A 25,035-nucleotide genomic window follows, 5' to 3' on the forward strand; every position below is an offset into this window, starting at 1 on the left:
CTGGAACAGGTGGTTCAAAAGTCAGGCTTTTGGCAGCCCAGTATAATCAATAAGTAATCCTTTCCTGCAGCCAAGGGAATACTTAGGGAAACCTCAGAAGCTACCACATGTGCTATGTGAATTGCAGGAGGGGGCTCCAGTGTTTTGGAGCAGAGAAGCAAGCGGTCTTTCCAGAGCCAAATGGCTCTCCTCGATTCTCAGTGCTTTGGTAATCAGAAGAGAACGTTGACCTTTGACAGCGTAAGTGGTATCATGTGAACCCTGCAACTCTTCAACCTTCTTTGCATGTCTATTACTTCTCCTATATTTGAACTATACCCAGATGAATTAAAATATATACAGACTTTAATCAGTGATGATAGGCTAGTCCGTCAACCTTACTGTCCTCTCCTCTCGAGAGAATTCTAACCAGGTTCCCTAATTCTTAACGATCTGATTCAAATGTAATACCAGGCTAGTAGTTGGAATTACGTGGATGAACTTCAGCTCTGGATGCTCCTGCTTTCTTCTGGATCTTTTGAGTCCTGCATTTCCTCTTTCACAGCCAGCTGTAATTTACTTATTTAGAGGTATTCACATCCCGTGTATATTTCCTGGGGGAGGTAAGTTTAAATATTCCAATTCTTTCTTTGATTTGTGTCATTAAAAACCTAACTGCAAGGATATGTACTGGAGGGGGCATTTTGCAGTTTAAAAGCCAGTATTGGTATGGTCTTTCCCTAATGATTACTTATGGTTATGTGGGTAGCCAGAAAAGGCTCCCTTGGTATTTTTAATGTATGGATAAGTACAAGGGCGATTACATTCCCTTCGGTTTCTCCTACGCTTAATGCAAATGGCAGAAGTGGGGTTCATTGTGAAAGGAGGTGTATGAAGGGAACAAAGCTGCATCGTTTTGTAATAAATCATGGATTAGTATTAATTTCTGAATTTAATCACTGTGATTTTGGCAGTATAATAGATTCCCTTCCGACTCCCTTGTGTCGTCTGATTAAATGAAAGCGAACACTTTCATTTAATCAGAGCTTTCGTTTCACAGGATTGGTTACTTAACTGGGATTAAGATTGCACTAAGATAAGGGATTCGGTGTTCCTTTAAAAAAAAATAATGCAGTTAAAATAACCATTCACACTTTTATATTCAAGCTAGGTTCTTCTCAAACACGTAGCCACCAAGCCACATTATGGTTTAATGCATATTCAAGCGGGACTGGCATAAATAGTTTTGATTTTAAATTGGGGTTTTATTAATATTTTAAAATTTAAAATTTAAATTTTTAATTATCAGCCTTTTTGTAATTTGCTATGTTTTAAATGTTGGTTTTAATTGTATATATCCTATGTTTTATTTTTGACTGTACACCGCCCTGAGTCCTTTGGGAAAAGGGCGGTATAAAAATTTAATAAATAATAAATAATAATAATAAAATAACGAACCCCCCAAAAAATATGCCAAAGGTATCTTTACACATTCAAACAAACAGCATAATGATATGTAACAATAGCATAAAATAAATTATTTGGCAGAAGAATGGAGATTAAAAAAATACACTGTCAAGAGAGGCTCATTGATAACCTTTGTGCACAAGGACATTTATTGATTTTGCCAAACTCCCATTTCTGCAATAAATCCTGTAGCTTTGGCAGTAAGCTATAAGGCGAAGGAGCTATGACCCCAGTGGTCAGAACAGCACAACAAGGTGCTTCAACAACTTAAATCGAGAACAAGCTCTGGATTTGTAGATACCATGAAAAGGTAGACCCGGCGAGACAGGTCTGGCCCGATCCGTCTCTTTGTTTTATTGTCCTCAGTTCTGACCTGGAGGTTGCTTAGGAGAAGTCGTCTTTCTGCCTCTGTATCGCATTCCCGGTAGGCCTGAAAGAAAGCAACAATTGCCATGTATTTCTGGTAATCCGGTCTCTGTGCCTACGTGAGGTTATTTCAGTCTCAATCCCTCCTCTTCTCCCTAGCTCTGTTTCAAAACTTAATTGTTTAGAAAAGAGCTCTTGATAGCAAAAGTGATGAGGCATAAGCAAGGCTGGTTTGCCACGAGGAGAACGCCATCGCTAACAAGGCTTGGGGTTAAGAAAAACTCGGCATTGAGCAAAGTCCAATGGAATTAATGAGTTCCTTTACGGCTTTTATCATTAAAGATCTGATCTACAATTTGTTTTCTTAAGGAGGATCCTTATGTAAACAAAACAGAAGCCCTGTGGCTATCAAGAAGCAAAAAACCTGGGTGTATTGTAGGAAACAAAAGTATTTTGAGGAGGGAAAAAAACCTAGCCCAGAAATGCTTCCTCACCCAAGAGAACTCGATAGGCTTGGAAAAAATGAGAAACTGACCCTTGGAGAGAATGGAATGAAGTTTACTAGGAGTGGCTTTATCCAGCCTTCACATTAATTCTCAACACTGCAACATCTGAGTAAACATCCCACTAGCATTATTTTCCCCCTTCGCTGAAGTCTCCGTGTCTTTTACTTGCCGCCTACTTAATCCTACTCTGAGACAACGGAGCTCTAGTGCCTGATTTTATCCCCTATTCTTGAGAATTGCCTCCCTTGATTTCTTTTCCCTTCTCTACAGCCAAGACAAAGCAACTGGCGGAACGAACTGACCCGTAGCAGCAGGCTTGGCGAAGGGTAGGCTTGGGCAATAGCTGTTGCCATGGCTGGGCTGACTCGGTTGAACTGCTGGATCTGTTTCAGCCAGGTCTCTTGGAGCCCTTCCCCGTCCTTGCCGATATGCACACCACTAGCCCACTTGCCTTTGACACAGAAGGAGAAAGTCTGCTTTTCCTGATGTTTCCTGTCGAAGAAGCCATTATGTACGGGTTATACGTAGGTTACCATTTCGGCTTGGAACTGACCACACAATAACCTGTTCTGAAGGGGTGGTCTTGAGTCGAGACAGTTTCCATGCTGGTCAGGATGTCCCATTCCTAAAATTGGGCTGGGACCATTTGGAGCTCAGAATGTTCCCCGCCAAGTCGTTATTAAACACGAAGTAGGTATTATCCATGGGCCGTGTAACATTAACTACTTGCAAGCAAGGCGGAACAAAACAAGCAAAAGCATACTTGGTGGCTTGTTCTAAATACAGTGCAGCGTAAACCAAGCAGGAGCTGTATCAATATAACACTAACCAGCTGAATATTTTTTTAAAGAAATCTCATTGTATCTCATTGGTCCTGCCAAGATTAAAGTCTCACACAAAAACCTTATTTACAGGTTAGATTTCTTTATGAAAGGATTATGGGATAGTATCTTTGGGTTCCTACTTCACAGCTCCAAAGCTTTGCCAAGGCAACCTTCACAACGGACAACTCACTTATAAGGACGCTGTGCTATAGCTCTGGTCATCGCAGAAACATGCTGGGCCAATTCTTGCCATGTTTCCAGGAATAGGACATTTATGTTACCCCGGAGTTGCAACACCACCAGAGCCTGTAAGGAGAAAGTTGGGAGAGACTCAAAAAAACAAGAAGAAAAACACATTTGGCCTTTCTTGCATACCTTGTGAGGTTCCAGGCTTCAACGTTTTTCCTATCCATCTCGACTAGGGTTCGGGCAATGACGAACGGGCAATTCCTGTTATAGTGTTTTTGCTATATGATCCTTGATGTGGTGTAAGGGTGTAAATTAAACCAGGCAAAGGGATTACCTCTTCGATTTGATGCCATGTCATGGACTGTTCTGGACCAAGCTGCCATGTTTCATTCTCCAGTCCAGAGACACGTCCTTCTTGCGGAAGCTGATGATACCTAGGCAATTCAGAAAAAAACAAAACACAATTGGGGAATTAATATTTTGGTATAATGGTTAAAAGTACCAGGTTAGAACCCAGGGGACTGTGTTTTTCTGTCTTAGGCACAAGGAAACCAGCTGGCAAACTTCAGCCCAGTCTCTCATTTTTTCCAATCCTCGGAAGAAAGCAGCATGAAACCACTTCCAAAATTCTTACTGAGAAACCTGCAGGGACTTATTCAATCACCAGGAGTCAAGGTTTGATTCGAAGACACAAAATTATTTTTGTCAACCTGCCGAGTTTTGGGAACATGCATGTAGGGAAAGTGTACGTTAATTTAAGCCACCGAGGCATTTTGAGGCAGTCAATAGCAAAGAATTAACTTGTCTTGCTGCCTTTCATTGTTAGAAGTGTTGCAGCTTCTTCCTAAGAATCTTGAAACGGGCTTGAAAATGCTAAGAAGGATTAGATTGGTTAATACTTGGAAGGGATGCAGGAAATCCCAGCTCTATAAACAAGACTGGAAAGCTGAATTAACATCCATCAGAAGGTAATGGAGAACCAGGAGCCGTGGTGCACTTGAGCCTTCCTGTCAGCATTGGAGTTTGTTCTGTATTTAGTACCAGCTTATCCTTTGACCAGAAAGCCGGCTATACAGCTGAAATCCCAGAATCCTAAGCCCAGTTAGACTTACTACATCCCTGCCTCAAACAGCCTCAAGTGAACAAGTACAAGCAAGACTGTTTACATGTTAATACCCTTTGAATCAATTTTCCCCAGTTAAGTGGGGAATAGCATGTTTATACTATCTTGTTTCCAATCTTTATTGGTAATCTGCACTATCATTAAAAAAAAACCCAAGGTTGTCATGAAACAAAATATAAGGGTCAAAGATGAAGACCTACAATTCTGTATGTCAAGGACACTGAGACTTCGCTTCTTGGGATCTGCAGCTCACCCACAACTCGCACAATCCTTTGCTCCTTGGGACCCACACCTCACACAGCCCTTCCAATGCCATGTACCATTGATAGGTGTCCAGTCCAATGACAACCACACTGTAAGATTTTGTAGAAGGATCTTCCAAATTGTGAAAGGGACACAGATGAGTGAGATCTGGTACGCTCTGCTGGCCATCAGGACTTGCGTTCTAGAATTAGAACAAGGTTTTAGAATCAAAAACTCATCTACCTCTTTTACATATGAATTTAAAAACTATTATGGATTCCACTGGTGAAGGAACTCCAACCTCAAATGTGCTTGCATTAATTTTCTTAAGACAGGTGGGAAAAAACAATATTAAACTCCCAGGTAACTGCACTGGAGTCATTTTACCAATGGTTATCAATAGCATGAACCTTCCCTGGTGTGTTTTTTGAGGTTGGAATATTGTGATGGATTCTTAGCATAAATACTGTCACAGTTGTTCGTTATTTGAACCTTCTTCCTTTGTCTTAATGCCCATCACTCGGCTCTCTTTCTTTCTTCAGTAGTTGGATATATTTGTGTTCTATTTCCAGGTGCCGGATTTTGAACGTTCTTACTTTTAAAACAATTCCTGGGGTTCTAATCTTTCCTGAATTAAAACCAGACTGGATTTTAATATATACACACATACGAGTGGCCACTTGAAAATTGCAACTATAGTATGCCAGTACCTATTATACCTCACTTACAAATTTGAACAGTAAACTGATGCAGAGCAGAGATACCCTTTTACTCTCCTGGCTGAGTCTATGCAGTGTAGGATTTTTGTAATGTAAGAAATAAAATCTATTCTGTCATACTTCTTTCCCCATCATATATCTTGGCTCATCTCCCCCCCCCACCGCTCACCTTTTTTGCTTAATGATTCCAGTACTGTCCTCTTGGATTCTGCCTGCTGCCAATCTAGCTTTCTATTGCATTTCCTCTCAATTATTAAGCTTCATCTCCCTAGATGTCTGGAAATAAGATATAGCTCTGAAACATACCATCTTCTCCTCTCCTCCTCATATCAGGCAGAGAATCAAGGCAAACTCGGACAGTGGGGGCCAGTAAAAAAAATGGAGCCAAACAGGACAATTAAGCAACTGGGAAGGAAAGCCAGCCCTTGCCATTCACATTCGTATTCACAAGTTAAGGTACTGTACAGCACCTGCATTGATGAAAGTTGTCTGAGGAAGGATGAAGGCTGCATCACTAACAGGACCTCCCTTTCCACGGCAGTCTCTTCTTGGCAACTGTCCTGTGGAAATAAAGTTAATCTTTTGCTGGAAGAGAAAAAAGAATAGTTTTACTAGCTCAAAACTAAAAACATCAGCTCCCAGTGATGGTTTGCAGAAGCAGAGAAGAGATCCTTAAGATGCTCTTAGTTTGGCTTCCTTTCACCTCATGCTTGCATTCTCTTGTCCTCATTAATTTCAAATCATTTATTTTAAAATTCAAGAGTCGTAGACCAGCTCACATTCAGGTTTTAGTGCAATGGTCTAAAGATACCCATTTATAGCAACAGTTGCTATAAAAAGCACAATTATAAAAAAAACAGTTCTGATAAAATGTTTGAATGTCCTTGCCCCCTTCAAATCAGTAACCTTTACTACCCTGTTTCCCCCGAAATAAGACATCCCCTGATAATAAGCCCAATCGGGCTTTTGAGCGCATGGCAATAAGGCCAAGCACTTATTTCAGGGTTCAAAAAAATATAAGACAGGGTCTTATTTTTGGGGAAACATGGTAGGTAAAGCTAGGATTTAAATATATGAAAACTATGAAAAGCAGATGAGCAGAATAAGGAAGCAATAAGACACAGACACACACTGTCTTGTTTCTTTGGCTATCGGATTGAGATACTTACTGAAGCAGACAAGCTACTAAAGACTTTTCTCTTCCAGGTTATGCTGTGTGGAATGATCTGATGCTCAATATGGTATTTACAGTCCAAAGAGTCCAAAACTTCCAGCAAGATATCAGAGCCAGAGTGCTCTAAAAAACCTGAAGAGAAAGCATAACAAATTGACAATTGGGTAACACCTCAATTCTACAGCGCATGTAGAAAACCCTTCCCCCCCTGGTAAAACATGGGAATGCAGAATGTAGAGATGGATTGGTGTAGTGTTTAAGGCAGGGGTGTCAAACTTGTGGGCCTTGGGCTGGATGTGTCATGCGCTGGTCACGCCCACCCCCATTTTAGCAGAGGGGAGAAAAGTCGCAATACATCATGTGGCAACGTGACGCTGTGAGTTTGACACTCTTGGTTTAAGGCCAGAGGTTGGGAGACTGAGTTCTTCTAGTCCCACCTTAAGCGCAAAGCCAGGGGAGTGACTTGGGCCCACTCTCATCACCCTAGGAAGAAGACTGGCAAAATCTTCGCAAAAATCTTGCCAAGAAAAATGCCATTTTGGTGTTATGGTCAAAGGCACCGGGTTAGAAACGAGACTGTTTTTAAGTTCTAGTCCTGCCTTAGGTGTGAAACTAGCTGAGTTTTCTTTTGAAATCATTCCAAGCAAACTGCAGGGACTGATGTACAGGCACCAAAAACGCCCAACCAAAAGTGGAAAGGAATAAATTGCACAATGTGAACATACTACCTGAATCCACACAGACAATCATTTGCTTCATGCACTGATCAGGCCGAAGGGATTTCAAGGCAGCTGCTTCTTCTTTCCGTCTCTCTTTCTCAGCTGCAATCTGCTGTTTTATCTTCATTTTCTCTTCTTTCTTGTGCACACTCTTCTTTTTTTCTTCTATTTTTATCTGGGCCATCTTGTTTTTTCCCAGGGACTGCTTTTTCTTTTTTTTCTCAGGCCTTGAATCACAGGATACGATTTGTGTCAATGGTATAAGCAAAGGAACTGCTTTTGCCTCAAGCAGAGCCATGCCCAGCTCTAATTTTTGTTTGTCTGAGCAGCCCTGAGCTCCAACATCTGAATGAATTACAAAAGCAGTTGAGGATTCTGGCTTAACGTCACTGTCTTCTTCAGAATCAGAGATTTCCCACGTGATCGCTCTTTTTCCATCAAGAGCAAGAGTCTTCTTTTTCCCCGCCATGATTTTAAGTTTACCCTCTTTCCAGTCTACATTATCAAGTGCAAAATGTTAAATCAGCAGCAACCACCCAACCCTGGCTATGTTTGTAAAAATATCAAAAGATGGGCACTGTTTCAGGAAATTCGCAAGAAAGCTTATATATGTATTACCGGTAAAAATCTACATTCTCATCAATATTAAACAGGGCCAACGGTCGCTGAAACATTCAAGTATCCTGATTAAATGTTGGCTACAAGTCAACAAACTCAATTGATCGAAAATCCAGGCTCACCTGATCTCCTTTCATTAATAGAAATAGATTTTTTTTTACCAAACTAAGTCATACTAAAAAGAGCTGTCTCTCCCCGTTTGGACCCTGTGGATATGAATACTGTCAATAGAAGCCAACTTATTTATAGAACCTCTGCCCTTGAAATCTCTACACTTTTTGTTGTTGCTTATGCAGCTTTTCCCCATCACTGGGCATTTCTACCAATGCAGCAACAGCTGATCGAGTGTTTTATCTGGGTCGCTTAAGTAGGGCTATGATAGAGAACGTTGTGGGACATCTCTTGGGGGTGGGTGGAAAGGGGGAATAAAAGGCAGCCGCACGTCCAGAGTCTCCCACAGCCATATCAGCTACAGCAATTCCAAGCCTGGAAACGAAATAAGAGAATGCATTTCGTTAGCAAAGACAGGTATATAAGTTACACAACATTCCATCCGTCCATCATGATCCCTATTGAGAAAAAGGCTCTTCAAGCAACCCTTTGCTACTTGGATCGCGACGAAAAGGCCATTTCGCCGAAGAGGAAAAACAGCAACCAAACACGGGAAGAAGGAAAGCGGAGAGAAGCAAAGCACCTCGGAGGAATCATCGGGATCATCCCGGGGGAAAAAAAAGGGGATGGGGAAAACATTTTAGGAAAGGAGCGGAAGTGTTGCCTGCCGGATCGTTTATAGCGACGGCCCACCCTTTCACGAGCGTCTAAGGCCGGAAGCAAAGGAGCGAGTGCGCGTGGGCGCCCGGATCATTTATACGGACGGACCAACCTCGGCTGAATTTGAGACTTTAAAAAAAAAAAAAAAGATACCGGGGCGGAAGTGTTCCTCGCCGAGCGTCTTATGAGGTTGCACCGTCCCTGCTGGAGCGTCGGCGAAGGTTTGCGATTCAAGCAGAGGGGCGGAAGTGAGGCTCGGGGGGAGGATTTAGGGAGTGGGATCGCCGTTGCCCAGAGCGGTGCCTTTGAGTCGCCGTGGAATCGGGAGCAAGAGAAGGAAGCGCGGGGCTGCTTCAAGGAGCGAGGTATTTGCTGAGCTGCAAGGCTTCTTTGGTCTCCCCCAACAACAACCCCGCGAGGTAGACCGACCGACTCAGAGCCGGTCAAGGCTTTCTTGGACAGCCCATTTGGCCATTTATAGGCTCTCCTGCTCGAGCGAGGGGTTGGACTAGAAGAGCTGACTAGGTGGCTCAGTGGCTAAGACACTGAGCTTGTCGATCACAAACGTCGGCGGTTCGAATCCCCAATACAGGTGTCCTGCGTGAGCAAGGGGGTTGGACTAGATGACCTCCAAGGCCCCTTCCAAGTACTCTGTTACTGTTATACCTCCAAGGTCCCTTCTTCCAGCCCTATTATTTGCTCCTATGTTCTAATTTGAACTTCCAGAAGGAAACGAAGACCCAATGCTTTGGCGGCATTGGGTGTATTGATAGAATAATGCATAAACTTTTTGTTTAAAATGGGTAAATGCCAATAGGACTGCAGGTCCCTTGCCCAGACAATCGCCAGGAATCCAAGACTACACTGAATTAAAATAGGGTAGGAGTATTAAAAATGTTCGCCGCCTTGTTGTTGACCAAATATGAATATTTATAAACCCTGAGACTGCTCAGGAAACAACAACTGAATGGAAAACTGCTGGTGGCCTTCTACCGCTGCACCATAGAGAGTATTTTAACTTACTTGCACCTGTGTATGGTTTGCCAATTGCAGAGAGGCAGATAGGACAGCGCTCCAGAGGGTCAACGTCATTGTCCAGAGGATCATTGGTTGCCCTCTCCTCTCTTTGGAAAAGCTTGATAGCTGCCGCTGCCTTAAGAAAGTTCAAAACATTCTTAAAGATCCATCTCATTCTGGGCACCTTTTTTTTTTTTTTAAACTATTACCATCTGGCAGACGGTACAGGACAATAAAAAACAAGGACAAATAGGCTGGAAAAAAAGCTTCTATCCCAGGGCAGTAACCGTCTTGAATTCTACTGTATATTAATGCAATATCAGGGTTTTTCAATTCAATTGTATAGCACGTGAAGGAGGTGTGTTTCTGTTTTATTTTTATAGTTTTAATGTACCCTGAAGATGGCATTTAATTTCATTGTACGAAGTGCAATGACAATAAAGTAAACTAACTATAAAGGCAGGATAACATCTACAGCCATAACAATGATGATATAATGTACACTGACATCCCCTAACCTCTGTTGAAGATGTTACCTAGCCTGATAACTAAATATTTGGAAATCTACAAACCACAAGTCAGAGAGCAAACCTGATAAGTAATATAATTTCAATAATAATATAATTCCCCAGGTGACAGAAGGGGTGCTGCACCCTTTGGTTGCATTATGGGATCATGCAACCCTTGGTTAATTTTGGTTCAAAGCATTGTTGACACCCTGAAAAATGAGAGTATTGATATTTATCAAGTCAGCTACAGATTTTGTGCCTTTGTGTGTCTGTGGCTTTTTACCTTTCCCAAGAGGGAATTCCCAGGAATCTCCTGCGTCCTCTTTTATCCTCCTGACTTCTTTGTAAGGTAGGCTTGATTGAATGACAGTTCTCCCCCCCCCCCCCAAATCAGCTTTATGGTGATAGATTCGTTCTTAGCCTTTGAACAGCTAACTCTTCTTATCTTTCCATAGGCAGCGATGGGTCGTTACCTGAGATATCGCCCGATTGCAGCCAAGGCCAAGAAAATCCGCGAATATTGGGCTTTAAAAAACCGACCTCGCGACTCCCAGCGTTATGCGGTGGATTACGAGAAGATGACCCGGGCTTTTACGGGCAAGCGTCTCCCTGTGCTGGCCTGGGAGGATGTGAGGAACGAGAATCGCCTTTTTATGCTCCTCTCCCGATTGCGCCTCTTTGGCATTGGCCGCATGGTCACCCGCAAATCCTGGCTATGGGAATACGATGAGCCTTGTTATTGGGTCATTACCAAAGTAAAAGTCGATTATACGGCTGAGGTGAGTGTTTTCATTGGCTGGAGAAAGGAGTGAATCCAGGCGTCCTAGAACAGGTAGTCCTCAACAACAGTCCGTGTAGTTACTGTTCGAAGGCTGCAGCGGCGCTGAAAAAAAGTGACTTATGACCATTTTTCACATGTGGCTTCCCTGTGATCAGCGATCAAAATTCAGATACTTGGCAACTGGCTCATATTTATGACGGTTGGGTCCTGGGGTCACATGATCACCTGTTGCGACCTTTTGAAAATGGAGAAGCCAGATTTGCTTTTTATTTGGTAAAAAGTTTTTTATTTTTTATTTTTCTTATACACGTATTATAAATGTACATTTTCTTATTCAGAGATAATCCTACATAGTCTCTCTAAAGAAAGCACAAAAATAGAACTGTTTAATTGCCTTTGGAGTTGCTCTTCTACCCTTTCTTTCCCTTCGTTTTACAACAGACCTTCTTCTCTTTCCCCTCCCTCCTTCTCCTTTCCTACCTTCTTCCTCCTCCTCTCCTTCCTCATACTTTCTTCCTTTTCCTCTCCCCCACTCCTCTTCTCTCCCTCCTTTCTCACCTTCTCACCTTCTCTCCTACTCCTATCCCCTAACTTATCTTCCTCTCATGAGAAGCCAGATTCATTTAACAACCGTATTATTAACTTGACAATGATAGTGATTTATTTGACCGCTGTGGTCGTGATACGAACTTAACAAATGTGGCAAAACAGGTTGTAAAAAAACTCGTTTAACAAATGTCTCACTTAGCAGCAGAAATGTTGGGCTCAATTATGGACGTAAGTCGAGAACTACCTGAATATAGGTTATTCGTTCGTTCGTTTTATTTATAAAATTTATTAGCCACCCATCTTATAAGATGGTAACTCTGATTCGCTTACGGTGTTAAAAGATGAAACTGTACCAAACCTAATGATATTTTTTTAAAAAAATCAACCTAGCTAAAAAGATGGGGAGTAAGGGAGTAGGATGAGAAGAGGAGTGGATGGGATGTATCGTAAATCTATCAACCATCCCCATCTGTGAAAGTTTTTCGTTGGAGCCTCAAGCCAACGGACAGAGCCAGAGTTTTAAGTTCTTACAGAAGGTAAGGATGGTTGGAGCCGACCTCACTTCAAAAGGCAAGATGTTCCAAAGGTGCAGGCGCAGTCCTCATTCAACGACCGTCATTGGATGGGGATTTCTTGAAAATGGACTTTTCAGTTTTGGTTCAACGTTCCCTCTTTCCCTTCACCTTGAATGGACTATAATCATTGGATGTTCTTTTCGTTACAGAAAATGGAATTTGGAAAGGCTTGGGGATATCTGACATTTAGAGGTAAGGGAAGTTTCGCTTTTATGGGTGAAGATTTCATGATGAAGCCTGTAGCAGGGACGAGTTCTCATGAGATAGAGCAGTGGGGGCAAATCTTTTCAGCTCGGGGGAGTCAAAAATTAAGAAATGACTAACTTGTTTCTGCTGATGTGTGGGGCCGGTTTAGCTCACGCTGGTAAAAGCCTGTTATTAAGAACACAGCAGCCTGCAATTACTGCAGGTTCAAGCCCGGCCCAAGGTTGACTCAGCCTTCCATCCTTTATAAGGTAGGTAAAATGAGGACCCAGATTGTTGGGGGGAGCAATAAGTTGACTTTGTAAAAATATACAAATAGAATGAGACTATTGCCTTATACACTGTAAGCCGCCCTGAGTCTTCGGAGAAGGGCGGGGTATAAATGTAAACAAAAAAAAATAAAATAAAATAAAAAAATATCCCCAACTCTGAACAAAAGAAAATTCATTATGCATATGTGTGTGTGTGTGTGTGTATGTATGTATATCTATTTATATATGTGTATGTATATCTACCTACCTGCTCCCAGAAGCACGAAGCTGAAGCCTGAAGATGACGAATGAGACTTCGTCGAAACGTCGCCAAGACACTTCCAATTTTACGTGGGAGAAAACCCGAATAACCAAAGACCTACATCTACCTATATTTATATATCTCTATCTATCTATCTATCTATCTATCTATCTATCTATCTATCTATCTATCTATCTATCTATCTATCTATCATCTATATATGTGTGTGTGTGTATGTGAATATGTATATGCAGAGGTGGAATTCAGCCGGTTCAGACCGGTTCGAGCGAACTGGTAGCTCTGATAATCAGCTGGCCCTGCTCACCCATCCCCGCTCTATCCTGTCCTTTATTTCCTGCCTTTATTTCCTGCTTTGTAGCTCATCTCAATCACGCAGCACAGCTAATTCCCCCCCCCCCCGCTGTTCTACTAACCATTGTTGACTTGGAAGGTAAGCAGTTGAGCTTCTAAATGCTCTATTTTCAGAGCATGCGCCTTAGATGCGCGATGCGCATGCTCACTGAACCGGTTGTTTAAACCGGCAGCATTCCACCGTGTATGTGTGTGTGTGTGTATGTGTACATATATATAATGCACAGTCCAATAGTGTGGTGCTACGTATTACATAAAGAAACACAAAAATAATTACAGAAATGAGCTAACAAGTAAAAGAAACAGCATGCAGTCTAGGCTTTCAAATCTTTCTTTTCGTGTTGTCTTCCATCCTTCCAAGATTTGCCTGCCTAAAAGGACCCCTTCTACATCTTCTCAATTGCTTCTTAGGCAAGCCTGAAACCGAAGAGAAAGAAATAGACAAAGTAATGTACCACGACTGGCGCATGGTACCAAAACACGAGGAGGAAGCCTTTAAGAAATATACCCCACCTGAGGAAGAGGAGAAAGTCCGGTATGTCTTTTATCCACCACTGCTGCGGGCCATGATCCTTGCGCAGAGACAGAAAGAAGGCAAACTGACTGAAGAAGAACCAATCCTTGATCTGGAGCCAGCTGCTCACCTCCTAAATACGTCCCCCAGAAACCAAGCTGAAGGGACTCCAGTCTGAAGTCTTTAGGACTTTAGGATACGGCTCTTGGTTTGTTACATTCTCAGGTGTGATCATACAGCCCAGCTTTCCTATTCTGCCTTGTACTTGGAGGAAGGAGTATTAGGTATGTTCGCCGCCTTGAGTTATTTGTAAAAATGATAAAAGGATACAAATAAATAAAATAAAAAATGTTAAATTCACGGGTACAATAAATTTATGCTAGAGCTGTCCAGTGAAACAGATGGACATTATGAACTGGCAAGGCCACGCTTGGAATACTGCGTTCTGTTTTGGTCGCCACGATGTAAAATAGATGTGAAGACTCTAGAAAGAGTGCAGAGAAGAGCAACACAGATGTTTAGGGGACTGGAGGCTAAAACCTATGAAGAACATTTGCAGGAACTGGGTATGTCTAGTTTAATGAAAAGGAGGACTAGGGGAGATATGATAGCAGTCTTCCAATATCTCAGGGGCTGCCAAAAAAGAAGAGGGAGTCAAATTACTCTCCAAAGCCCCTGAGGGTAGGATAAGAAGCAATTGGTGGAAACATATCAAGGAGAGAAGCAACTTAGAACTAAGGAGAAATTTCCTGACAGTGAGAACAATTAATCAGTGGAATAACTTGCCTCCAGAAGTTGTGAATGCTCCAACACTGGAAGTTTTTAAGAAGATGTTGGATAACCATTTGTCTGAAGTGGTGTAGAGTTTCCTGCCTGGGCAGGAGGTTGGACTAGAAGACCTCCAAGGTCCCGTCCAGCTCTGTTATTCTATTCTGTTCTGTTCTATTTTATTAACTGGATTGATGGAGAAATGGTGTCACTCCTGAATGGAAGCATTTCCTTGTGCAACACCGCATTGCCGCATCACTTAAGTTTTTACATGGGTGCTTCACATATGTTTTAGTCAGTGCCTCTAAATGCCTCCACTCTTTACCCCAGAGCACGTAACAATAAGATCACCACCGATCGTAGAAAGTACTTGGATAGATAACCCTGTTGGAATCTTGCTAACTCTTACGGTGACACTGGTTGGAAATGTTCATGAAACTTTTTTTCCAAAAATAATAATTGTCCGTCTTCGGTTTTCTTTTTAATGGGTGACTTAATTACATTTTAAGGGCAGACCAATCATTTCAGCAAAGCAGGGAGGGGTTGACAGTGACTCCTCATCTGCATAATAATAGGGGTTTCCCCGAAAAGCCAATAATGTCTTATGCTTTTGGTTGTTACTGGTTTTTTTTTTATGATAATCTAGATACATCCATTCAGTCGTGTCTGACTCTCTTTTAAAAAATATTATACAATTAACTTTAACCGTTACTGAATTGCGGTAAGATTGCTGAAAGATTCCTTTGGGAGAAAAACAAAACACTGAACCAAGCAAAAGCTTTGGAGAGCTTTTTCATCTTAGAAATCGGGATAGAACAATCTTTTTGTGTGTGTGGCTGACTAATAAAAGACTTTGAAGTGCTGTTAATCCTCGATTTACAACTGCAGTTGAGCCCAAAATTTATGTTGCTAAGCAATGGTCAAAACACTCGTATCTTTTTTCAGTGCTGCTATAACTTTAAACGACCACTAAATGAACTGTTGTTTGTTTGTTTGCTTGTTTGTTTATTTATTTATTTATTTAATTTATATACCGCCCTTCTCCCAAAGGACTCAGGGCGGTTTACAGCCAAATAAAAACAGAGTTACAAAAATTAAAAAATATTTTAAAATCTAAATTCAATTAGGCCGAAATGAATAAAACAATGATAAAACCATAATAAAACCCACATTTAAAATACGTTAGGCCAGCCCTGCATGATAAAACAAGAAGGTCTTTAACTCACGTCGGAAGGTCCGGAGGTCGGGGAGTTGGCGTATCCCCGGAGGCAGCTCGTTCCAGAGGGCAGGAGCCCCCACAGAGAAGGCCCTCCCCCTGGGCCTCGCCGGTCGACATTGTTTGGCTGACGGTACCTTGAGGAAGCCCTCCCTATGGGAGCGCACAGGTCGCTGGGAGGCTATTGGTGGCAGCAGGCAGTCCCGTAAGTAAGCCGGTCCTATGCCATGGAGCGCTTTAAAGATGGTAACCAACACCTTGCATTGCATCCGGAAGATCACCGGAAGCCAGTGCAGCTTGTGCAGGAGAGGTATTACATGGCAGCTTCGAGTCACTCCCTCTATTATCCGCGCAGCTGCATTCTGGATCAGTTGGAGCCTCCGGGTGCTCTTTAAGGGGGAGGATTATCTGTATATATTTTTATTTCTGTAAGCCGCCCAGAGTCACTGAGCTTGAATGGGTGGTCATACACATCTTTAATATATAAATAAACTTCCTTCTTGAACTTCCCAGGATATAGACCAGAGATGGTATTCAGCCGGTTCGGACTGGTTGTTGTGACCCAGGCCCGAGTAGGTAGTAGGAAACTCAGTCAATGTGAAAACAAACTATTAGAACAGCTGAGAATTACTTCATTCTCAGCGCAGTCCAACTAAATTAAAGCAAATTCCTCCCAACACAAATTCCTCAATCTTATCACCAAGCTTGGTCCAATTAGGCAAACTGCCAAAGGCTTTTCTTGGCAAAAGTTCAGAAGACGCCGATTCGAAATAAATGCAACAAGACGAAGCTATCAACGTTGTTTTCCAGCAAAGAGCTCAAACGCCGTTGCTGGTCTTTTAAGTCTTATGGGAGGGGCCAGTCATCTCTCGGTTCCTCCTGTTCCTCAGCCTCACTACTGTGACCCTCTGGAGGCTCTGGAGTCCCCACCTCACTCCCCGATGGCCCTGGCCCCACCTCTGCCTCCAATACAGAGCCCTCATCTGGGCCTTCCCCAGCCTCCAGGACTGGCCCATGTTCTTCCTCAGCCGCATCGCTGTCCGACTCCATTGCCAGCTCCACAGGCTGCTGGCGGACCACAACACCGGTTCACCTGAACCGGTAGTGAAAATTGCGGCCACCCCAGCTCTAAGCCATATTATTTAGGCACGTTTTTGAGGCCGGGCGCGTGCGCGAAAGGCGCATGCTCTAGCAAAGCACATGCCCAGAAGGCCGGGTGCATGCATGGATATGCGCACGCTCTCATTTGCGAACCTGTAGGGAAAGTAAGTGAATACCAGTCTTTTAGATTCTGCGTCCTGGAGGTATTTTATTTTAGTTGCCAGTAGCTCCTGCCATTATGCCCAAGGATGATGGGTGCTGGAATCTATGCCTTGGAGAGCCTCTGGTTCCTTAGTCCCTCACAATATCTCATCTGGATTAAGCAGGGAGTGGTTTAATAAGATTGAGGTTTAAAGCAGGAGGAGGAGGAGTGTGAAAACAACGCTGTATTTGTAATCTGCGTATCAGTGTTAAACATAATGCTCTTTTTTCCATTTAGTTAGCGCAACACACTCGTTCTATCAAGCCTCTTTAGCATTCTGTCAGCCATCTCCCCTGTTAGGAGGTTTAATTTGCTCCAACGAGAAAGTAATTTGATAAGAAAACTCGGCAGACTGACAATTAAAAAACATTTTTGTATTAATTTGAAAGCCGCGAATGTGGGATTTTAGCCGGTGTGATTGACTTTTCTAATCACTCCGCTTGTTGCATCCTATTAGAGGCGAGGAACGTTGCCGCAATCATTTACACAATAATTTTAAAAAAAGGGGAATTATAGTTGCCGCTATTCACCTCGTTGCAAAACTACCTTCGTTTTAATGTGGTGGGTTGGGAGGCCCAATTTAAAAGATGATCTCGCGTGTGTACCGAGAAAATTGAGTTAACCGAGTCCAATACAGTTCGGAAAACTTGGAGGATTAAATCTCTGGTCCCAGTGACTGACCCAGGTTAGATCCCGAGTATAAATGAGGAAATCTTTGGGCAAACAAGGTTTTGGATCCAACTGAGCTCTTTAGCTTTGGAGAAGTTATAATCAGGTAGCCTTCGATTTACCGTCGATTTACCGATTTACCGTGTTGCGCCATGGTGGCGCAGTGGTTAGAGTGCAGTACTGCAGGCTACTTCTGCTGACTGCCTGCAATTTGGCAGTTCGAATCTCACCAGATTCAAGGTTGACTCAGCCTTCCATCCTTCCGAGCTTGGTAAAATGAGGACCCAGATTGTTGGGGGTGATGTGTTGACTCTGTAAACCGCTTAGAGAGGGCTGTAAAAGCCCTGTGAAGTGATATATAAGTCTTAAGTGCTATTGCTGATGCCATTGACTCAGCCTTCCATCCTTCCGAGGTCGGTAAAATGAGGACCCAGATTGTTGGGGGATAATAGGCTGACTCTATAAACCGCTTAGTGAGGGCTGTAAAGCACTGTGAAGCTGTATGTAAGTCTTAAGTGCTATTGTAATTGCTATTAACGATTGTCAGCATCCCCTCGGTCACTTGATTAAAACCCTTGGCAACTGGCATGTACTTATGACTGTTGCAGTTTCTCAGTGTTGGAAGAAATATCCATCTGGGTTCAGTTCCAAGTGGGGACAAAGACACTGGAAACATGGAGGCTGCTTGGAAAGATGGTTTAATGGTGGTCAGGATCACATGGCTTGAGTTCCTGAACAGAAAAGGGCTGAGATCCTGTGTGCTCCCTGGCTTTATGCTTTCTCTGAGCTTTGAATTTCCTGGGGCACAGGAAGAGTACCCTGATTGGCTGTCAGATTCCCAGGGGGTGGGGGTCTTAGCTAGCCTTGCTGGCTGATGTAATCTTCCCAGGTGCCATGTGGTGAGTTTCAGTTGCTAGATGGGTTCTATTATGATGCAGATGATGGCCCATTGACAAAGGTGGGGGGTGGCAGGAAGTTGCAGGGAGCTGCTTTGTCTTTAAAACATGTTTCTCCATTTCTCATCCAGGGAAAAAGCCATTCTGCCTTTTTAAATATTTTCTAAAATATTTCATTCTTCTAGGAGGGGGGTGGGTGCTAAATTCCTACATCAGGGTCATGTGATCACCACTTGCAACTTTTCCAGCCGGCTTCTGACAAGCAAAGTCAATGGGGAGAAGTCCAATTTGCTTAACGACCGTATGATTCGCTTCACAACTGCAGTGGTTCACCTAACTATAGCAAAGCAAACCGTAACATCGGACACGACTCGCTTAGCAATCGCCGTGGTTAGCAAGGGAAATTCTGGTTTCAATTGTGGTCGTAAGTTGAGGATTCCCTGGACAGGCGTTGTAGGAATGTAGCACCCACCCCCCCTCCTAGAAGAATGAAATATTTTAGAAAATATTTAAAAAGGCAGAATATATTTCCCTGGATGAGAAATGGAGAAACATGTTTTAAAGACAAAGCAGCTTCCTGACTCCCCCCCACCTTTGTCAATGGGCAATTAAGGCTTCAGCCAAGCTCACTCAATCCCCCCATCATTTGCAACACAATAGAACAAACTCACCACATGGCAAGGCTCAGGCAAGCTTGAGGGACAACCTACAATGCTAGCTAAGACCCCCACCCCCTGGGAGTCTGACAACCAATCAGGATACTCTTCCTGTGCCCCAGAAAGTTCAAAGCTCAGAAAAAGCATAAAACCAGGGAGCACACAGGATCTCAGCCCTTTTCTGTTCAGGAACTCAAGCCATGTGATCCTGGCCACCATTAAACCATCTTTCCAAGCAGTCTCCATGTTTCCAGTGTCTTTGTCCCCACTTGGAACTGAACCCAGATGGATATTTCTTCCAACAGGCTGTTTATCAAAAGGGAGCAAAATACTTTTAATTCCTTTGTGAAGCCTGTCTGGAGGGTTAATGAATTAATGTCGTGTCAAGTGCTCTGAAAATTACAACTCCTTGCAGGCTCTTTAGCGGTGGCAGAGTGCCGTGCCGTGAATAAGAAAGAAGGCTGCAGTTTGTCTAGTTTGCATGCAAAAGCTTTTCAAACCCTTGACCACTTCCCCTCCTCTCAATTCCCCTGGTTCTCAGAGAATGGCAAAAGCTGCCAAGAATATATATATATATATGGAGAGAAGAGATTTTGTTTTTGATGGAAATAATAGTAATCAGGGTGGATTTGATTTAACATAACATAACATAACATCAGAATTGGAAGGGACCTTGGAGGCCTTCTAGTCCAACCCCCTGCCCAGGCAGGAAACCCTACACCATCTCAGTCAGATGGTTATCCAACATTTTCTTAAAAATTTCCAGTGTTGGAGCATTCACAACTTCTGAAGGCAAGTCGTTCCACTTATTAATTGTTCTAACTGTCAGAAAATTTCTCCTTAGTTCTAAGTTGCTTCTTTCTTTAAATCAAGTCGATTTAAATCGCAATTTAAATCAGGGGTCATCAACCTTTCGGACTTCAGGGACCACTAAATTCACAATTTAAATCCCAGGAACCACTAATATGATCTGCCTAATGACCGCCTGGGTGGTCATTTGACTAGGTGAGCGTGGCCAACTTGATGTCACTCACGTCGAACAGCGCCTCTACTCGCCCCTCCCTCCCAGTCACTCCTCACCTGTCCCTCCAGTCTCCTTAGGACCCCAACAGGAAGCAGTTGCTGAAGCTAAGCAACCACCATGAGAAAGAGTTGGCAAAACAACTCGGTTCAAATTGGATCTGACCGAGAAGGAGGCTCAGCAGAAGCACCTCACTTTCTTGGCCATCAGTGCTGATATAGAAAAACAAATCTTAAAACTCATGAAAAAAAAACAAGAGAAAAGAGAAGCAAAATGGGGTTATAATGACCGTGATATATCAGCTTTAAAAATGCACTTTACTTTGTCTGATAACCACATTAAAAAAGTCTACCGAAAACCAGACTTGGAGAATTAATTAGAAATAGGAATAGAATAAAGAATAGAATAAAGATGCTGAGGCTCTAGAAAGAGTGCAGAGAAGAGCAACCAAGAGGATTAGGGGACTGGAGGTTAAAACATATGAAGAACGGTTGCAGGAACTGGGTATGTCTAGTTTAATAAAAAGAAGGACTAGGGGAGACATGATAGCAGTGTTCCAATATCTCAGGGGCTGCCACAAAGAAGAGGGAGTCAAACTATTCCCCAAAGCACCTGAAGGTAGAACAAGAAGCAATGGGTGGAAACTAATCAAGGAAAGAAGCAACTTAGAACTAAGGAGAAATTTCCTGACAGTCAGAACAATTAATAAGTGGAACAACTTGCCTGCAGAAGTTGTAAATTCTTCAACACTGGAAATTTTTAAGAAGATGTTGGATAACCATTTGTCTGAAATGGTGTAGGCTTTCCTACCTGGGCAGGGGGTTGGACTAGAAGGCCTCCAAGGTCCCTTCCAACTCTGTTGTTATTATTATTATAACAGAATTGGAAGGGACCTTGGAGGTCTTCTAGTCCAACCCCCTGCTTAGACAGGAAACCCTAAACCACTTCAGACAAATGGTTATCCAACATCTTCTTAAAAACTTCCAGTGTTGGAGCATTCACAACTTTTGGGCACACACACACAAAAAATTCTACTTCACACATGTGTTTGCAATTAGCATTACTGACAAGCACCTGCCATGGTAATCTGGAAGCTTCTGCAGACAATCCTTGTGAGGAAATGTGTTTAATGGTCAAAACCAAGACTGAGAAATCCTTTGGAGAAAACGCTTCAAGCAACTTCCACCTCTCCAGGGAAGGCAAACAACAAACCTGGTAAGTCATTTTATGGATTATTTTTGTAGCGTTCAACTTGCAGTGATTCAGACAAACAAATAAACATAATTTGCATGAGGGAAAGAAATATTCTAGGGTCCCTCATGGCTTTCTCTATCTTGCCCTGCTTTATTTTAGGCAATAGAAAATGCATTGGAAAGTACTCCCTCTGATAAAATGGTGATAAAAAAAGGTGCTGGAATGTGTGGAGATAGACAGGCTAACAATGGAAATAATGGAAATTAAAAAAAAAAAAGAGGTGAAACAGAATACTATCTGATTTGGACACATGGTATAACTCAGGGGTCTGCAAACTTGGCTCTTTTAAGACTTGTGGACTTCAACTCCCAGAGTCTGGGAGTTGAAGTCCACACGTCTTAAAAGAGCCACGTTTGCAGACCCCTGGTATAACTTGGTTAGAGAATTGAAACAAAGAATGTAACAGTAAATTAAGATGTGACAATAAAGGGTAATATATATATAGGTATGTAATCGCAATATTGATGCGTTGTATAGAATAGATATGTACACAAGAGGAAAGGAAGAATAACGAAAAGAAGTTTATTTTATTTTATTTATTTATTTATTTTATTTTGTCACAACAATATATGTAGGAATCATACAAAAGATTATATAGTATATAAACATATATGGGTAAATATAAGGAGGTATAAGCATATATATAGAAAGAAGAAAAGAAAACCAATAGGACAGGAACTGTAGGCATGTTTGTGCGCTTATGCACGCCCCTTATGGTCCTCTTAGGAATGGGGTGAGGCCAATAGTAGAAAGTTTTTGGATAAAGCTTTTAGGATTATTATTTGTATGTACTTAGGGGATATACTGATACGGGAGCCCTGTAAAGATTGAAGCTGGGTCATAAAATAAAGAAAACTGTTTAATAAAAACTATTTAAAAAAAAAGAAATGTGTTGCTTATCAAGAAGTTTAAAAATTCTTCTTTAAAGTGTGCATTTCCCCCCCCCCCAATTTAGTAAGCTGTGTCTTTTTTTTCCTGTGTTTATCTATTACCAGTAGTAAATACACAAAGGGGCTGTTTTCATTGTTGAGAAACGACACTGGACTTGTAAAGTGTTTGTACTTCAAAGGCTCTGGAGAATGTGACTGACACTTTTACACGTATGTTGCTTCCTTCAGTTGTGTAGTTTAGAAACCAATCCATGTTTGGTCATTTAAGTCAGGGGTCTCCAACTTTGGCAACTTTAGGACTTGTGGACTTCAGCTCCCAGAATTCTAAGGAGTTGAAGTCCATAGGTCGCCAAGGTTGGACGCCCCTGCTATAAACTAAGAGGCTTGCTGGGGAATTCTGGGAGTTGAAGTCCACAGGTCTGAAAGTCACCAAGGTTGGTTACCCCTGATCTAAACTTAGAGGCTGGCTGGGGAATTCTGGGAGTTGAAGTCCACAGGTCTGAAAGTGGCCAAGGTTGGAAACCCCTTATCTTAAGTGGATTCTTAGAAGGAAATAATACAAACTGCAATGAAATTTTACAGTATTTCCTCATCTGGTAGGCCTGCTCTGATCAGGTTTGCTAGTGGGCATTTCTGCCAGGCCCTAAACCAAGAACAACATGGATTTTGCTATTGTTTTCACACATGTAGACAAAATCTTGCCAGACTGAGCACTCTACTATCTGCAATACGGGACGAGTCCTTGACTTGCAACAGTTCGTTTAGTGACCATCTGAAGTTACAACAGCACTGGTCACGTGGATCCCCTTGGTCACGTGGATCAAAATTCAGATGCTTGACTCATACTTATGACGGTTGCAATGTCCCGGGGTCACGTGATCCCTCTTTTGCGACCTTCTGACAAGCAAAGTCAATGGGGAATCCACATTCATTTAACAACCGTGTTACTAACTTAAGGACTGCCGTGATTCACTTAACAACCGTGACAAGAAAGGTCTTAAAATGGGGCAAAACTTCATTTAAGAACTGGCTCGGTTAGCAATGGAAATTTTAGTCGTAAACGTACTCTGTGAATTATTAGGGAGAGTCTGTCTTCACCCTCTTTCTCTCACACGCAACATCCAGATTGAGTTGCCCCTTACTCTTCTGGACTGCACCCCCTCCCTCCTGGAGACCCATCTCCATTTTACATTCCACCACATCTTAATGTCTTCTAATTTTATATATATATATATAAAAAAACAAAACGGGCACTCAATTTGGCTTTTGTCTGTGAAACTAGGCACGGGTGGGCTTCAAAAAGTTTAGCAAGCGGTTCTCTGCCCAGTTGCTGGGTGGGCGTGGCCTAATTGGCCGCCTGCAGCATGGCCGCCTTTTTGCCCTCCCCAGGTTCTGGAGGCTTTCCTCGAGCCTCCGGGAGGGTGAAAACGGTCTCCCCAGGCTCCGGAGGCTCTCTGGAGGCTGGAAACAGGCCTCTTTCCAGCCCTCCCGAACTTCCGGTAGGCCTGTTTTCTGCTCTCCCGGAGCCTCTGCATGAGCCCTGCACTTACCTGCATTATGGACCATGTGGGAACTCCTGGGAGGGGAGGGGTGGGCGAAACCAGCCAGGAGTGGGATTTGGGGGTTCACCGAACCTCACAGAATCTTAGCTAGCGGTTCTCCCGGACCCCTGCGAACCCCGAGCAGCAACTAGGGATGCCCCATCGATAAATATATTATCTCTATGAACTTGAAGATACGCAGTTCTCTCTCATCTCCCCCACCCCCACCTTTCCCATTAAGCGCGTTCGGGCTCCGATGACCTCAAGGTGACAATACTTGAGAAAACAAATTACACAGTCCGATTAGATCGCCGAAAAAAACGGACGGAGATGCAATTCCTTAGCAGGTCCGACGATTATTTCTCATGGATTAAACATAGATAAAAGGCTATTTGTCACCCCTATTCACTAATTGCTAGTTTATGTGCTGCCAAAGTGAACACAATTAATTGTTAATTAACTGTTTGGAGCAAAGAGCCCGGGTCACACCTAACCTCTATTAATATCTGGCCATTAAAGCAATTTCGGCCGTCTGCTTTTTCCTCACTACATTCTTTCTTTCTTTTTTTTTAATCTTCTGTCAAGACAAGAGGATTCCCTAATAAATTCCTTTGTCCTTGAGATGCTGTGGGACGGTGTGGTTTTTTTAATATATATATATATATATATATATATATATATATATATATATATATATATATATATTTGTTTTCTGAGGTTTTCACGGGTGTTTGTATATAGGTCTTTGGTTGTTCGGTTTTCTCCGTGTAAATTGAAGTGTCTTGGCGCCGTTTCGACGAAGTCTCATTCGTCATCTTCAGGCTTCAGCATGAGGAGCAATGTGTGATCGCAGCTGTTTCTTCCTTTAACTGCTAGCAGTTAAAAGGAAGAAACAGCTGCGATCACACATTGCTCCGCCATATATATACTCTTGATTGATCGATATACAGGTAGCCCTCGACTTATGACCCCAATGGAGGCCAAGATCTCTGTTGCCAAGTGCGACGGTGGTTAAGTAAGTTCTGCCCCATTTTGCGACCTTTCTTACCACTCTGCAGTTGTTGAGTCAGTAACAGGGTCGTTAAGTGA

The 25,035-nt window shown here is 42.6% G+C and overlaps 2 protein-coding genes across 2 annotated transcripts; one reads left to right on the top strand and one right to left on the bottom strand.

The window, feature by feature from the left end:
• Positions 1 to 1,565: 1,565 nt before the first annotated feature.
• EME2 (essential meiotic structure-specific endonuclease subunit 2) lies at positions 1,566 to 8,724 on the bottom strand. The gene is made up of 9 exons (XM_058157879.1): positions 8,622 to 8,724; positions 7,319 to 8,413; positions 6,586 to 6,722; positions 5,887 to 5,976; positions 4,775 to 4,899; positions 3,666 to 3,765; positions 3,333 to 3,448; positions 2,621 to 2,810; positions 1,566 to 1,876 (listed from the first exon to the last, which is right to left on the bottom strand). The coding sequence occupies exons 2-9, from the start codon at positions 7,776 to 7,778 to the stop codon at positions 1,706 to 1,708; spliced, it is 1,389 nt and encodes a 462-aa protein (XP_058013862.1). The 5' UTR covers positions 7,779 to 8,413; positions 8,622 to 8,724; the 3' UTR covers positions 1,566 to 1,705.
• Positions 8,725 to 8,907: 183 nt separating this feature from the next.
• Positions 8,908 to 14,079, top strand: MRPS34 (mitochondrial ribosomal protein S34). The gene is made up of 4 exons (XM_058157885.1): positions 8,908 to 9,063; positions 10,680 to 11,003; positions 12,279 to 12,321; positions 13,630 to 14,079. Exons 2-4 carry the CDS (start codon positions 10,686 to 10,688, stop codon positions 13,908 to 13,910), a joined length of 642 nt encoding a protein of 213 aa, XP_058013868.1. The 5' UTR covers positions 8,908 to 9,063; positions 10,680 to 10,685; the 3' UTR covers positions 13,911 to 14,079.
• The last annotated feature ends 10,956 nt before the right edge of the window (positions 14,080 to 25,035 follow it).

The sequence above is a fragment of the Ahaetulla prasina genome, chromosome 14, assembly GCF_028640845.1.
Source record: "Ahaetulla prasina isolate Xishuangbanna chromosome 14, ASM2864084v1, whole genome shotgun sequence".
NCBI lineage: Eukaryota > Metazoa > Chordata > Lepidosauria > Squamata > Colubridae > Ahaetulla > Ahaetulla prasina.